We start from the raw sequence: 15,912 nt of genomic DNA on the forward strand, positions 1-15,912 counted from the left end.
CGCAGCTCTCTTCACATTTATTCGCATGGTGGATACACATTCTGATTAGTACACTTCATTTACGCGGTACAAAGCCGCTTTTTCCATAGAAATGAACCCTGCAGCACAAGCCACGCGACTAGTGAGGTCGGAGGATCAGGAAAGTCATATTTGATTTGAGCAATAAAGCTCTTGCTATAGCAAGGGGCCTGTGTTTCTCCTTAAAGATGCCTGTCATCTCAGGGTTAGGACGAAAGGCTTCATATAGAGGAATTTCTCTCTTTAATGTGTGTTTTAAACGGGGGAATTAATGTTGTGTTTAGCTCTTTAATTGCCTAATAGTGTAATTAGTATCTTGGACAAGAATCAGCAAACTTCACTTCATTGTTTTTATCACGTGAGTACTGATATTAAAATGGACTCTAAGCGAATGGGTGATATTACGAGAAGATTAATGATACTTCTACGTACACATTTAGTCTCTCCAAAGCTTGACCGAGTTTTAGCTTCTGTGAGGGAAAACAGAGTTCAGTTACGAGAAGTAGTCAGTCCTGTCCACAAATAAGGACACCATTTTCTCTCACTTCATGAGACAATACAGTTTTCAAGTATGTATTCATTTATGCTCATTTGTTATTTAGATGAACAGATTACTAACATAATTAATTACAAAGAGATATAATAGACTAAGCCTGCATGCTTTCTAATTTCATTAAATATAAATGACATCAAAAGTTGTCTACATGAAAGATTCAATTCTTAATGAGTTGTGTATTTTATGTAGAAATTAAGGTTCTCACGGTGACGATCATGAAGATGGCTGTCTTCTGAGTTATAGCGATCGTCCTGATGATTGAGGCAGCAAGTACCTCTGAAACATCTGTAAACTTCTAGTAGACTACACGGCGCTACAACCCAGAAGACAGCCATATTCTGCATTTTATGGTTTGTAAGTCTGTATATTCTTATTAAAACGAGCCATTTTTCATAAATTTGAGTTCCATGTAAAGTCGGACAATATTGGACTAATACGGGTCGAAGTAATTTAGCCGTCAACGTCGATAAGTTTATATACCTTTCCGAATTTCGTTTCTATCCTTCAAGTAGTCTGGGAGATGAAACATGTATACAAGGACCCGCACGATTGTTCCCAGTGTTCTGTGTTCATGTCTTGCATTGAATGCTGACATAAAATAATAGAAACAACATATTTTCCCAAAATGGGCCGATCTTCCTAACTAGGAACTACACCCAGTCTCCTTTCAAACGTCACGTTCTGTCCTCGTGTCCTTAATTGGCAGTACAGGACCCTACGAGTTCAACTTATCCTCTGCTATGAACATATCGGGGCAGTTCTCTCCTTTGCACCTTGAGGGATCCTTATTGGTGTTCGAGAAACTCGCTTGCTGATCCAAAAGACAATTCCCGCTTGTGGGACAATGATCTGTTACTTAAGCTTTCAAAACAAAATTGGTAACTACTCGTACACGTACCATCTGTTTTAATATCCAAATATTGCAATATGCCTATTTTGTATACATGGGTTTTGTGTGATTCTCAGAATAAACAAATGTCCCTAAACAGCATTAACCAACTATTACTTAGATGAACTTCATGCTTCAGAGGATTAAGTAACACCGAATAGAGAGTCTCTCCTAATGTTTCTGAGTGTTGCAGTATTCTGAGTAGCAGTCTTTGGTATCTGGGTTCGAATCTCGGCTCGGAGGCAGGCTATCCTTGCGGTATTTCTTAGTACGTTTCCTAAATGCTTATTCAGTCAGGCAGTAGGACTCGTTTGATAAAGGATCAGACAACCACTAAAACCTACATAGAAAAATGTGTGTCCAGATCGGGATTCGAAGACCGCTTATGGTTTGTCGTCAGGCAAACTAATGGCAATACGAATTAACTGCATGGTAATTGGCGTTGCTCGAAGAGGGTGTTGGCTGTTAAGCGTCTCAGAAAATTCCAGATTGTTAAAGAAATCGAAGGTTCGGGCTTGAATCTTATCCTGAGCCATTTCAGCCCAGTTCACAGGAGAGTGATCACTTTCACACTTGCCCCATTTAACACCGAAGAAACAGCCCCTGGTACCAATTGGACAGGAGGCTGAGTGGGTCCCATGTCAGTTTGGAAGTGGACGCTAACAGGAAAATCTCTTGCCCTATCAGGAATTGAAACCCGGTCGTTCAGTCCGTGTTACTTTGTTTTTGGTAAACAGCGGTGACGTCATGAACACTGTAGAAATACTTTCCCTACAAGGCTTTATGTGTGCCAGTGGTACATAACGAACGTGATGTACGTATGCAAGAGGGCAGACAGCAGGTACGGGTGTCGGTACAAACTCATCATTACATAACAAACATTGGTAGTGTGTAGGTATTGCTACCCAACCCATTATCGCAATCTCATTTGATGCGTCATCACAAACTAATGAAAGAGCGTGTAAACCAAACTGCCTTCACTCCGAGATTAGCCAAGCCAGGTCAGAGATGAAGCCCCTAACTTAGGACGGAAGGTAAGGTAGTGTGCTGTTTTGTCAGGGCTACCGCACATCGCATGGGCGGTGACACATAAACATAGAGGAATGGTGGAATGATGATTGACAGGGGAAAAGAAGAACTCTTGAGAAAACGTCGCTGCAGTGCCACTTCGTCCAACACGAATCTCGTTTGAAGTCACCCGGGATTAGACCCAGGTGTCTGCGGTGAGAATCCAGCCTGAGCTAGCCACCTGAGATATGTCACAATCGTAGCTCAGGCGATTTATAGACAATATATATGAGCTTTTTTAAAAATATTTTTGGTGTGGTATTTCTTGGTATGAAGGGTGAGGGAAAGGCAGTTCGCAAATTCATATTACGCGAAATAAAAGATACTGCCATCGATGTAGGAGAGGCGCCATATCGCACCCCTGTGCCATGAAGTCGGAGGTCGATTTTAAGGTATGACATTCGTAGGGGTTTACGTGGTTAGTGGGCCCATATATCGTTACAAAAGAACAAGAAGGCATTAAAGTAGTCAGTCGATGTTCCGTTTGAAATACGAGTCGTGGCAAGGTTTACTTTCTCATGACAAACTGCAGCCAAGAAAATTCTAAACTACAACAGTTAGTTGAAGGACCGATAAAAAGCTGTTTCTTTATTAATCCATGTAAAAAGTGTACTCCATTGTGAAATACACAGAATTACTAAAACGTTCTTAGCGAATTTTTATATCTGTAGATCACACGGAGGGAAACACGGAGTTTGTAATAATATGCTCTAGAGAATATTTGGATTAGGGAGATAAGCAGTAAAGAACTGAAAAAAATATAATTAATTATAAGCTTCAAAATTTGTACTGTCCTTCCAGTATGAGAAAGGGATCATCGAACTCGTTACTGTAGATTTGGATACAGACTGAAATATTGGATTTCGTCTGTGTGAGTTACAGGAGGGATTGATTACCCATTGCGTGGGTCTCACGGATCAGCAAATTACAAGCCCACAATTTCCGACCAGCTCCCAATTACACATTAAAATAAGGAAGAGTCAGGCGTCGTGTGGTTCGGTAACGCAGCATCCCTGTTGGTCCAGAGTTTGAATCGATAGGCACTGGGGGTGCAGAGAGCAATATCCGTTGTCATGGTAACGTTGGGTGGGGCGATGTCTGCCTTTTACTCAGCATCCTGCGTTGTCAGATTGTCAGATTCAGAATATCTTGTGAGATGTTCCACATTCTGAGACCAACTCAATGTTACATGTTTTTTCATGAAGTTACTAAGACTCAGATGACTGACGTTTCTTGGATGCTGCGCCGTGTAATCTGGTATACGTTTGCCGACGTTTCAGAGGTGCTTGGATCCTCCAGATGGAGGCAGGAAGCACCTGAAGGAACCCCTGAAACGTCAGCGAACTTCTGCCAGATTACACGGCGCAGCGTTCAAGGCTGTCATGTTCATACTCGCCGCCGTGAGAACCCGAAATGTCTCATTCAGGACGCAGAACCTACAGGAAGCCTGTATAGTCCATTTTATTATTTGGCTAAAATTCCTGCTTCGTAAGTATTAGGTCCCCAGATCGAATATCGAGATATCTTGATTTATGTTTCATTCATTCTCTCCAAGCAAATGTAAGACAGTACAAAAATTGGCCACGATCATTTAAACAAGATTCATATATCATTTTACATTATGCTGTCATATACACCATGCAGTTCAAGCATCACTAAAAACCCAAGACTTAGTCAATATCTATGCCTAGGCCTACAGACAAAATACATCACATTTTTATTAAAGATTGCTTAAAGCATTAAATTGCTGTATGTTCTGAGAACAAAATTAAACTTGAATTATTGCATGTTTAAGGGTCAATGCATTGAAGATGGTTAACTCTCTTCCTACTGGGTCAAATTAAAGTAAAGTTTTACAGTATATTTATTGTACTTACATGTAAAATTTCACAGATTTTTAACATTTTTTTAAAAAAAAATATTGTAATTGTCTTTCATTTTGATTTCACATCAATGTAGGAATATATTTTATGGACGTAAAATATTTTTTGACATGTTATATTTTGAATTTCAGTGTCATGAAAGAAATGATATGAAAATTTATTTTAAACTCATACGTAGGTTTGTGTTTGCTTTCATTCACTTCTTCTTCTTCTTCCTTGGCTCTACAACCCAGTGTGGGTCTTAGCCACCTCCTTTCGGAGGTTTCTTTCTTTCATTCATAAAGTACTGTAAAAATTTACTACAAAAAGGTTGGATTCAAATTAAGAAAATACATTTACAGTAACAGTGATTTGGAAGTATAAACACTTCTATCTTACTGACTCACCAATTAAAAGTCTGCAGCACCATGTATTTTCCTTTCCTGTTTCTTCATTATACATTCTTTATGGATTCTGAGCACCTTGGACTTTTGCAAACAAAGCAAAGAGTTCAATGAATCTACTTGTATGATAGCTGGCAGACTGGGCCGATTTATATTTCCTAATATAGTCTAAATTTCTTACACCTTGCAGATGGGTTTTTCTGTTGGCCACTTTTCAGTTCACAGCCTGTTTTTCTAGCATTTGATCCTTCAAGATCCATTTCTGTGTGTTGGCGTTTGCTTTGTTACAGAAATTACCTTTTGACTGTCATAGTCATCAAAATCTTTTTCTTCTTTTTTGTACAAGACTATACTGTACAGAAACACTAAATAAGCAACATTTTTACAGCTAAGTAATCTGAACTAACTGCACACTTTTAACCACAAGTGAGGTTATGGATTCAACTACCCTTGTACACAGTCTCAACTCTGTACAAAAACTGTGAACACACACTGTACACTGACTGTTAGTAATGCAATTATCCAATAAACTAAGTAAATAACCTTGCTGTATGTGATACTACTATTCCTTTCAAAAATAAAAATTTGGAAACAAGGATGTTTGTTTTGAATCTAGTTCTGCTAAGTGACCCAGATGTCACTACCATACAGTTAGTAGCTATCAGGCTGCCATTCCACAAAATTCTAAAAATTGAACAAAAATTATCACAGAGAAAAAGAACAGAAAAACTATTTGATAGCCATCTTAGTGGCTGTTTCACCTTAAAGCATATAAAGTATTTTAAAGCTTAAATTACAATTAAACATGAACAAAGCATGTGACTGAAAACCTAAATAAAAATTTGTGGTTCTTTCAAAGAAGTGATACTTCAAGTGGCATGTCTTATTTACCTGTCCTGTGATGTATTAGTCATTCTCATGATACATCCTTTACGTGAACCAGTCTTACAGTTTTTAACAGTTCTTAAAAAATTGAAAGTGTTTTACCTTTCATGATCAGATTTCATTTCAGAAAGTTTTTAAATCTATATACACCACACTGGTCAGCATTTGACTGCCATGTGATAGCAGGGAAGAAGTGGAATTATGTGGCATATTTTAGGACAAGCAAGTTTGGTTGAACCTTTTTATTTTTCTTCTCCTTCAGTTTATGTCATGTCTTTCCAGTCTCTCCACACAAATGCCTTGTAGTACCTTGAAATTGAACAGGACTACTTCCTCACCAGCACTTTTCTCATAATCCTCAGACTTCAATATTAAACAGCCTCTGCAGTTGCTATCTACAGTCCAACCAACCTTATATTCTTACAGATTTCTTTTGTACAAAGTACCTGATATTCAGTTTACTTTCCCAGACATTCTGTACGTTTTCTAATAATCATTCTGCATGTATATATACATGTCTCAAGTTCCTTGATATGTGAAATCTTGCCTTGAGTGCATTTCACAACCATAAAAGGAGGTATTTTCATCAATATAACATTTTAATCATTTAACTGAAAACAATAAGTTATGTGAATAATCCACAACTAGCCACATAACCATGTGGTCTAATCTTCCATGATTGCATCATTACCCAGCCAGACATTCCACCCAAAGATCATCTTTTTTAAAAAGCCTTCATAAATGTTAAAACCTTAAAAATCAGTTTCCTTTGCCTTTAGGAAAAAAGGGGAGACATTTAGCAGTAACTTCCAATCTTTTTTATTTATATTTCAGGTTCTAACACCCCAGAAATTTGGTGATGTGTACCTGTATGATTTACCACCAAATAGAAACATTTCAAATCAAGGCAGATATGACATACCACCTACAGCACATATTTCAGTAATAGATGGAAATCAAGGTCAGTATGTAAAAGAATGTAAGCAAATTTTCTTTTAGGTAATACTTTTCCAGTAGTATGTCATTTTATGCATTTCTTCTCAACCAGAGGTCTGGAAGTTCTGTCCAAGGGGTCCAAAAGTTGAGAAGACTACTCTTTTTTTGTACTGCTGCAAGTTTTAAGCTTTCTTCCATCACATTTTTTACTTCCACAATGCAGTAAAAACATGATGAAAAAACTACACCTACTGTCTATATTTTCATTAGTCTTGTCTATTCAATCAAAATAAGACAGTTTGGGGGGAAGTGGTCCACAGTGCCAGAAAGACTCAACAGGTAGCAGAAATGCTGGTTTAGTATTGTTTGTTGTTGGTGTTGAACCTGCAGGTTCTGCTACGAGGGAGTTGGTTTGTATTGTTTTCCAGTCAGTGAAGTTGCCTTTATTGCATTTTACCTCTTCTGTCCTTTACATAGATAGTGACTGTTTATTACTTGAGATGAGTGATATATGCAAATGCTTAGCTCTGCTATTACAGTGGTTCACTCATTGTGGACAGTTTGCCACTTTGTACAACCTGCATATTACTTATATCCATTTCATAAACATAGAAAATTCTAATTTAATGTTCCTTTTGAGGTTTAATGTAACCTCTACTTCATTTTCATACAATTTCTTTGGCATTCTACACACTCATATCTGTGGTATTTGGTTTGCTAATGGGTTTGTAATTGAGTAAACTGCACCACTTACTTATGGCCATAACCACATTAAATAAATCAAAGCAAAACTTAGAAAGTAAACTTGAAAAAACTTTCCCTACTCTCTGTGGCATTTCTTGTACACTGGATGTTAAGGTTATGTTGATATAACGTGCCTCAGTCACATTTGCCAGATGCTGCTTGTACTTTCTAGGTCGATACTCAGTCCCTCCATCACGTTCATCTGGGTCTGGTGACACCCCATTAGATACTAGTGGAGGAAGTGAATCATATGACATTCCTCCTCGAGCCACTCCAGTACCTGCCAACTATGACACACCAAAATCATGTTGGCGCACTTCCCCTGCGCCCCCTGGTCGTAGGGACTCGACAGACAGCTATGATGTGCCACGACCACTGGGCACTGCACCAGCTGGAGGGAATGTGTTGCTGCTACAACAGCAACAGCAGCTGACACCCAGCAGCTCTGCCAGCTCACTCACTGCAGACTCAATGTCCAGTTCAAATAGATCCAGCCTTGCTCTTGCACCAGAATATGATGTGCCTCGGCCTACAAGGGGTGGACCCCAACTACAGCTTCATCAGATACAGCAGCAGGTAACATGAACTGAATGTCCCAAGGACTAAAAGACCTGTCTATTATTGTAATGCACATTTTTAACCATCTCTTTCTGTTGCTGCTGCGACTGCTAGCAGTGTTATTTTTGTTTTATCCTGTGCAGTTCAGAGTCCCATAACCTGTCAAGGTTTGGGTCTCCACCTAGTCAGTCTTTGTAATGGTGACATGTTTTCTCTTTGTAGTACAGAATGAATTTTTAAATATTATTAAGATAAGTTTCAGCTTCAGAGAGTTAATATTGATGGAAGGAAGGTACAATTATCTCTGCAACTAACTACCACACCATGAAGTAGTACAATTCTCCAACTGCACAGGTTACAAAGAATCATATAGTGTCATGTTGATGGATGTTTATGAATGTGAACTGAGCAGAATGTCAGGGAAGTAGTAGTGGTCTATATAATATACTAGCATTAATATGAAGGAACTGAAGAAAATCACAAAAAATCTCCATTTTGATGAAGCCAAAGATTATTCTTGAATATTGTACACAACAGTAGTTTTGGGAAAAGTACATGTAGTATTCAAATTCAAAGCAAAAATTTGTGATCTGTTGTAGCTCTATGATGTGCCAGCATCAAACCCCACACCACGTGAACTTCCACTGGAGCTTAACTCGGCCCTTGATTCCTTGGCTCGGCTGCAAAGTGAAGCCACTGCTGCCATCTCCAAGCTGCTAGCATATGCGGGACCTCAGTGGCGCTGTAAGGAACGACTTGAACCAAAATTAATGGATATCAAGTTAGCTGTGGTAAGACTTCGAACATCTCTGCATGACCTTGCTGAATTTGGAGAAGGGGCATTAGGAAATGCAGGAAGAGCACCAGATAAAGGACTAGCAGTGAAGTTACGACCCTTAGTAAAGGCACTTAGAGATGCAGACAGGCTTGTTCAAGAGGCAGCTGTGACACTAGATGGCTTGGAGTGGTCAATTGATGCTCTGTCTCGTCCAGAAGAAGACCATGCAGAGGGAAGACAAATGGCATCTCAACCACCTGATGCTCTTGATCAACTTGTTGCATGTGCAAGGGCACTGACAGAAGATGTGCGCCAAACAGCATCTTTCATTCAAGGCAACTCTACACTACTCTTCAAGCGGGCTTCTACACCTCCTGGAAACAACAATGAATGGCTTGAGGACTATGACTATGTCAATTTAGAATCTAGAGAAAGTGTGGCCCAGCAACATGCAGAGATCCGTGATGCTCTTCCTGCAGAACTTCGGAAATCTTATGATGTACTTGTGAAAGAGGCAGAGTCAGCTGCTGTCATAAGTGAACCAAAAGCAGCATCAGGTGATGGTGAACTTGACCCAAATGATCGGCAGGTACTGACTTTCTATGCAGCACAAACGGTAACTTACACCACACATTTAACTCATGCAATTGATGCATTCCTTCAGACTGTTGAGCACAATCAGCCTCCTAAAGTATTCCTTGCACATGGTAAGTTTGTAGTTCTGAGTGCACACAGACTAGTCCACATTGGTGACACTGTGCATCGTAATGTGGTGCGATCTGAAGTAAGGGCAAGAGTACTGCAGTGTGCAAATGCCTTGTCAGAAGCTCTGGCAGCCACGGTACACAAGACCAAGAAAGCAGCACTTCAGTTTCCAAGTGTCACTGCAGTGCAGGAGATGGTGGACTCTGTTGTGGACATTTCCCATCTTGCGAGGGACCTAAAGCTCAGTATGATTCAAGCTGCACAGCAGCCCACTGTCATGCAATAGGAAACAGCAGAGCATGTGTGTCTACTTAACATCGATTTTAATGCCTAACTCATATAGAAAATCAGTACATTCCACATCAAACTGCTGCCACATCTAGTGAAATAAAAAGCCAACACATTGCCATAAAAAGTGGGTGATGAATTTTACGTGACATCGCCAGTCTTTTATATAGTTGAAAGTGCTTGCTTTCCAACTCAGTAATCGGATAGATGATTTAATATACAGACCTACACAAAGGCACGTAGTACAACAAATAGTTAATTTTCTTGCGCTTGTCATTATCAAAACATACAGCTACTGAAAACAATCTTGCAGATTGCTTTCCATCTTAGTTTTGTTTAGATATTTTACAATAACCCTGCTGATATGTAAACAAAAAAGTCTTCATATATCAGCTTACAATTAATATCACCTGAAATGTATTTCATGAAATAGATGGCAGGTTACTTACACCTTTTTAACCAAAAGAAATTAAGACAGAATTGCTCCTTTCATCAATAACATATTTTATGACCTATAAAAAAGTTGGGAAAAACAGTTAAAAGAATGAGCTCTGACACGATCCCAAAAAGGTGACAAGTTCCAGTTTTTTTAACACTTATAAACAGACCAGCTACACCTAACACTGGGAAGGATGTCAACAGGTGATTATAAAATCTCTGCCTAGTGAAATGATTGTGCTTTCTTTATCTTTAAAGGGATTCTCAAACCTCCCCACACCATTAACCTTTTGATTCATATATTTCGTGCCATCTTCTGGTCCCTGAGGAGTGAGGTTTTCCACATTACCACAATTTAAGTAAATACAAATTTTGTCCACCATTCATCAAAATTATTGTCATCACATGATTTAAAATTCAGATGAATTTAACCGAATTTGTGTATTATGTTCATGCCTCCATAGCTGATGTTCTTTTATTTGGTTCATAATCTGAAAATACAGCCTTAAATTAATAATTCCAACCAAAAGTAAGAGCATTATGATGGATGTCCAAGAATAAAATAAATGTAAATATATGTGTACCCTGGCTAAAGTAGTTAGGACATACATGTACTTTCATACTTTTCTGAGCTCACTTTCAACTTGCATGTAAATGTATGTTAAACCAGATATAAGTTTCCATTTCTGTCCTGTGACACGTGATATCTGCAAGGCTGTTCTCCAGTGACACTTGTAAACACAAACATAGGAGCCCTTAAATAGAAGCGTAGCAAAAGGTAACGAGTTTAACAAACATTATTTTCACCTTATATAAAGCAGCAATATAAAATTACATCAGAAGAGAGTTTCTTCATGAGTGAACAATGTTATGGGTTGTGATCTATTATATGTAGCTCAAATATAATTTATGCACATAATGCATAACTTAAAATATAAGTTCCTTATAGATGTGAGTGTACAGTTTCTGGCATGTCTGAGTATAAATGTTTCTGTGGTATGTATCTCCCGAACAAGGGGTTTAACTGTATGTTGGTAAAAGTGTGGATCAATGGGAATAAAGAAGTGTAAATTTTTACAACACAAAGTTATTTAAATGTAAATACTTCTGTATTATTTATCACTGTGACTTTGAAACATTTTCTGAAAAATGTAATTTTTTATGTTACACAGTATTTTTTTGTTTCATGGAACAACCATCCTTGTTTTACTAATGGTTGCATGTGCCAAGTCAACTATCATACATATTACATGACTGAATAAACATATGTATATATGTACAAATCTTGTACTTTTCTTCTGCAGTATTTTTACAGAAAGCTCTAAGCTCTTACAAGGCTGAATCTTGCATCCAGATAATGACGGCAGTAATGGCGATGTTGACAGAAAATTTTGATAAAAGTAACACTCTAGAATCATTACCTCTTACTCACTCAGCAGTCACTATACCTACAGCCTTTCAGTAATGATACCTTTCTCATCAACACAATCTGAAGAACCCAAATCAACAGCTGCAACGATATTGTTCTGTGCAGCAAAGGGTGTTAAGTCCCTTTTCATTGCATATGCATCTTCTCCATCTGCATAGTACTTGGGCTCAATTTCAGAGATTGTAAATTTTAGAGTCGTCGTGTAGAGGTTAAGGGCAGCTCGATTGCTTTTACGCACATGCAGTGACACATACTTTGCCCTGAAACACTCTACCATCGCCCTTGAAGCCTGATCCATAAGTTTCTGTGCTAACCCAAGCCTTCGATGCGATCGCTTCACAGCAAGAGAAGTGATGTGTCCATGAGGATTGTCATCACTGTCTTCTTCCATCTTGGCAAGAACGTAGCCAACAATCTGACCTTTTTCATCTTCCGCAACGTAACTTAACTGCGGCCATGACAGCCCATGATAAAAATAATATTTCATCTGGTAATTTTCTGGTAAACACAATAAGTTACAATGCTGCATGTTCATGAGATCATCAGGCTTTGCACATCTGATATTCATATTGACTGTTCAGTCTTTAAGCAAACTATTTAGAATTATAATTTAACAGAACAAAATATAAAACTTTTGCTGCCAAAGTTAAAAAAATTACCCCAGGAATGTTTAAAATATGTAACTCAACACATATCCTTATTCACGACGTGTCTTCTTTATTCGTGAACGGCCATTCTTCAAATCACTAACTGAAGCAGATTCTGTCATTCCACCCAAGAGTTCCCGTACAAACCGAAATCGGGACAGAAAAAGTCTCCAAACCAGGTACCAGCCTACAAAATAGAACAAAAGGATAGACTCAACAATGAAAGACGTGGTATCTCACGTTGAACTGCCACAACTGTACAGTCTTTCTTGAGCAGCTGACAGTTTAGTTTATCACAAAATTCTCAAATGTTAAGGAACCTAAAGATTCAATTAGTTACAACAAAAGCATGTTTACTGGATTCTGTTCTGAGCCAGATGAATCCAGTTCACATCATCACAACCTGTTTCTCCAAGATTAATTCTGATCATTAACATCTCTCTTACACGCCAAAAGTTGCAGCTGAATAGTTAAGCACTCCTGCTTTGTGTTCAGGTGGTCCCAAGTTGAAATCTTGGGTTGGAGACTGGGCATTTTGACCGGAAGTTTCAATAATTTTTATCAGTCCCTCCAGGCAAATGTTAGGATAATACCTTTACATAGGTTATAGCCACTTTCTTCTACATTCCTTCTCGTTCATCATTCTATAATTTGACACTATATAACCTATGGATTTAGAAAGAAACTTAAAATTACTCAAGAACCTATTAGTTACTACCCATCTATACCTGCCTCTCCCAAATGATACCTTTCCTCATAGTTTATAATGAAAACTTGATATGCACTTCCTGTTTCTTCCATGGATGCTAAATGCTCCATCCATTTCTATTCAAAACTTAACATGCACAAGTGATGACCCTGAAAAATTTTGTCAGGGCAACTAAGTCACATGATAATCCAAATACATTGAATCCAAGATAGCTCTGCTAAATCTGTATGTCTAAAAATTATGTGATTCAATAAAATGTTGTGTAGTGTAATGTGAGTTACTACATATCCTGTTTTACTTGAAAGGTCTGCTACACTGTCTCATACATAAATAGTCCTGAAAAGTAGATATGGAAAAAAGAAACTTCACAACTTATAGCCAAAATCATCAGGATGTGATGGTCTAAGACACAACTCACATGCAAAAAATATGAAATGTATACAGAATTATGGACTGGAATCTCTTGAGAGACCAAAAAGGAGATGGAAGAAGAATTTTATAAAAGATTTTAAGGATATCAGTTGGAATGATGTGAAATGAATCAAACTGGCTTTATACAAGGGTAGACTTTGGTATAGACAATTTGAACTTCCTGATATTATTATGACAGACTTAGCTCTGCCCTTGCAAAATGTCATGTATTCTGAAATAAATCTGACAATGCTACATGTACTTGAAAATTGCGCTATATACAAACAACTTGCCAAGTATTTCAGTGCATTAGCATGATGGGTTCACCTCAGTGCCTGCCAAACAGTGAACTATTTGGCATTCTTTCAAGTTCCACAAATTCTAGCAGTTGAGAAACATTTCATTATGCACCAACTCCAATTTTTTATATGAGGAAGGGTACTATTTAATGATTTATTTGCTTGCTTGTTCTGTTACAATAACAGTTTCCCTTGAAACATTAATAGCTGTTCAGCTGGATAAGAAACAATTGTACCACCTTTTTGGTAAATACCTTAATTTGGATGACTGTTAAGAGCACTTCCTACTTTTATTAAATACAAATATTCTCGACAATGGTCATAAAAGTCTCATCTTGAATCACTAGAATCCAGGTCACACTTCAACATCCTATTTCTCCAAGATCCACTTTCCCTAGAGCAGCGTTTCTCAACCTATGGTATGTGTACCACTGGTGATACGCGAGGTAGTGCTGAACGAAGTAAGAAAACCAAAAGTTAATATTAACATAAATAACAGTTTTCCCTGAACACATTTGGTTAGTGGTGCATTTAATGTGTTAAAATAGAATTAGTGGTATGCCAGCAAAAAAGGTTGAGAACCCCTGCCCTAGAGGTTATCTGACCAATATTTTAAATACTCTCCATATTCCCAAATACTACACATCCTATCTATTTCTCGTTGATTTACTTATCCTATTCATGTGAAGCTTTGCTTATGCAAAGGTATCAATAATACTGACAGCACAAATTAAAATTTTCTTTAAGTTTAATTAATATAAATAGAGAAAAATATGAGTTTGCATTTAAGTCACTGTTTCAAATAATTTAATCCTTTATAACCACAAATTCATCTACTTGTACTTGTCAAATAATGAACTGTATTACCTTTGCATGCCACAGGTATTATAACAAGTGGCCTGTATTGTAGAAATAAGGAATTTAAAGAGAAACTAGCAATTGTCTTAAAGCTACATTTCAAAGACTGCAAGCTGGTTTAAAAATAGTTGGGTTTCTTCCAGAATGAGTAAAAATGAAATAAAGATTAAAAAGAACGAACGTTGCGAAAATTATGGTATGTAATATCTACAGAATAAACTCATATTTGTCTGTTCACTTGCAATATTCCCTCCTACCATTTTGTGTACCTCCCATCAATATTAGCAAACAAGTGTACATGTCGATATGTGCGAAAAAGTAAAACGAGCAGAAGCTGCATTCTCACCTAGGCATACTAGGACCAACACTAGAAACAGCGATGAAACAAACGAAAAAATTGCCAAAATCACCTCCTTCATAATTGATGCACTGACAGAAACACAAATAATAGGACACTATGAGTAAAATTTAAAGCTATCGTAATGTCATAATCTAATTAGAGTTACTACAACGCCAAAATTAACCCAAAGTTGTAAGATGAGTTTGCAGAAATTAACGTTTAAAAATTTACATCAAAACTTCAAACGTCTTTCCGCGGTCGCCATTTTGATTAGACCACAAACTGAGCGTATTTTTAGACAGCAACTTTCTTTACCTTCAGGTCAACTCTGAGACAAATTAAATCTTTGCAAGAGAATCATTATATAAAATATTACACAATTATAAGCAATGCTAGAACATGGCACACTACCAGCGAGCTGCCGAAGCTTCCTCCGCTGTTATTGCCGTCCACTACCATTACTCAACGCCACGATAGGTTACGATGTAATCTGTCGCAATATTTAGGTTATATTTCTTTACGTTAACATAGCTTTAAAGGTAACTTAATTATATTCACTATCGTTGAATTAAATTACAGATACATGTAAAAAATAGGCTCTTGCTACCCTGTAGTGCCATCTATGTCTTTTCATTGAATATAATGTCCGAATACGGTGGCTCACCATCCTTGCCCCTAGTTCGACCGAAGCGATGGTACAAAACTTTTCTACCCAAAGACCAGCATCACCACGTATTCCAAAATAATGATTAATGAGGATATTCATTTCAATTACAAAATCTGGACCTATTATCGGATGGTAATCATCTGTGGCCTGGTTTTAATTAATATGGATGTCTTGGGTCTGAATGAGGTTACATGCAAAACAGCAAATCTTTAAATTTTCTCTGTACTAGTATTTGGGTCTGCATCATAACACCTCAAAATATCTTCAGCTTTGTGTTACTTTGTTCAGTGGCTTGTTGCCCAAAATACTGAATGTTCTTACTATTTTTCAAAGGTGTACAGTAATAACAACTCGAGGATGCAAAGCTACTATTCAAGCTTCTCACTTCTATATGTTACTCTCTCATTGACAAAAACAGAAACA

The 15,912-nt window shown here is 37.7% G+C and overlaps 2 protein-coding genes across 10 annotated transcripts in view; one reads left to right on the plus strand and one right to left on the minus strand.

Annotated features, from left to right (window-relative positions):
- Positions 1 to 10,294, plus strand: part of p130CAS (Serine_rich_CAS and FAT-like_CAS_C domain-containing protein p130CAS) — a 48,271-nt gene extending 37,977 nt beyond the window's left edge. For 4 of the 5 annotated variants that reach the window (XM_022082133.2, XM_087357120.1, XM_087357121.1 and 1 more), the window contains 3 exons: positions 6,517 to 6,643; positions 7,535 to 7,938; positions 8,520 to 10,294. In XM_022082133.2, coding sequence (XP_021937825.1) covers positions 6,517 to 6,643; positions 7,535 to 7,938; positions 8,520 to 9,689 — 1,701 coding nt within the window. In that variant the 3' untranslated portion in view covers positions 9,690 to 10,294. Of the gene's footprint in view, positions 1 to 5,617; positions 5,905 to 6,516; positions 6,644 to 7,534; positions 7,939 to 8,519 lie in introns of those variants that run through there. The other variant, XM_022082137.2, reaches the window with a different exon arrangement.
- A 922-nt stretch (positions 10,295 to 11,216) lies between these two features.
- LOC110838671 (N-alpha-acetyltransferase 10-like) lies at positions 11,217 to 15,393 on the minus strand. 5 transcript variants are annotated; one of them, XM_087357136.1, is made up of 3 exons: positions 15,234 to 15,393; positions 13,879 to 14,076; positions 11,217 to 12,392 (listed from the first exon to the last, which is right to left on the minus strand). In XM_087357136.1, exon 3 carries the CDS (start codon positions 12,124 to 12,126, stop codon positions 11,578 to 11,580), a length of 549 nt encoding a protein of 182 aa, XP_087213262.1. In that variant the 5' UTR covers positions 12,127 to 12,392; positions 13,879 to 14,076; positions 15,234 to 15,393; the 3' UTR covers positions 11,217 to 11,577. The 5 variants fall into 5 exon arrangements, with proteins under 5 accessions (XP_087213262.1, XP_087213263.1, XP_087213261.1 ...); XM_087357137.1 differs by having other exon boundaries at positions 15,138 to 15,237; XM_087357135.1 differs by lacking the exon at positions 15,234 to 15,393 and adding an exon at positions 14,829 to 15,047.
- Positions 15,394 to 15,912: the final 519 nt, after the last annotated feature.

This window comes from Zootermopsis nevadensis, unplaced genomic scaffold (genome assembly GCF_977971745.1).
Source record: "Zootermopsis nevadensis isolate Lab colony 2312 unplaced genomic scaffold, Znev_1.0 Znev_ptg000028l, whole genome shotgun sequence".
Taxonomy (NCBI): Eukaryota; Metazoa; Arthropoda; class Insecta; order Blattodea; family Termopsidae; genus Zootermopsis; species Zootermopsis nevadensis.

Bases quoted from the DNA above. Each gene is read 5' to 3' on its own strand.
- LOC110838671 (XM_087357134.1), bottom strand. From the start codon at position 12,126: ATGAATATCAGATGTGCAAAGCCTGATGATCTCATGAACATGCAGCAT.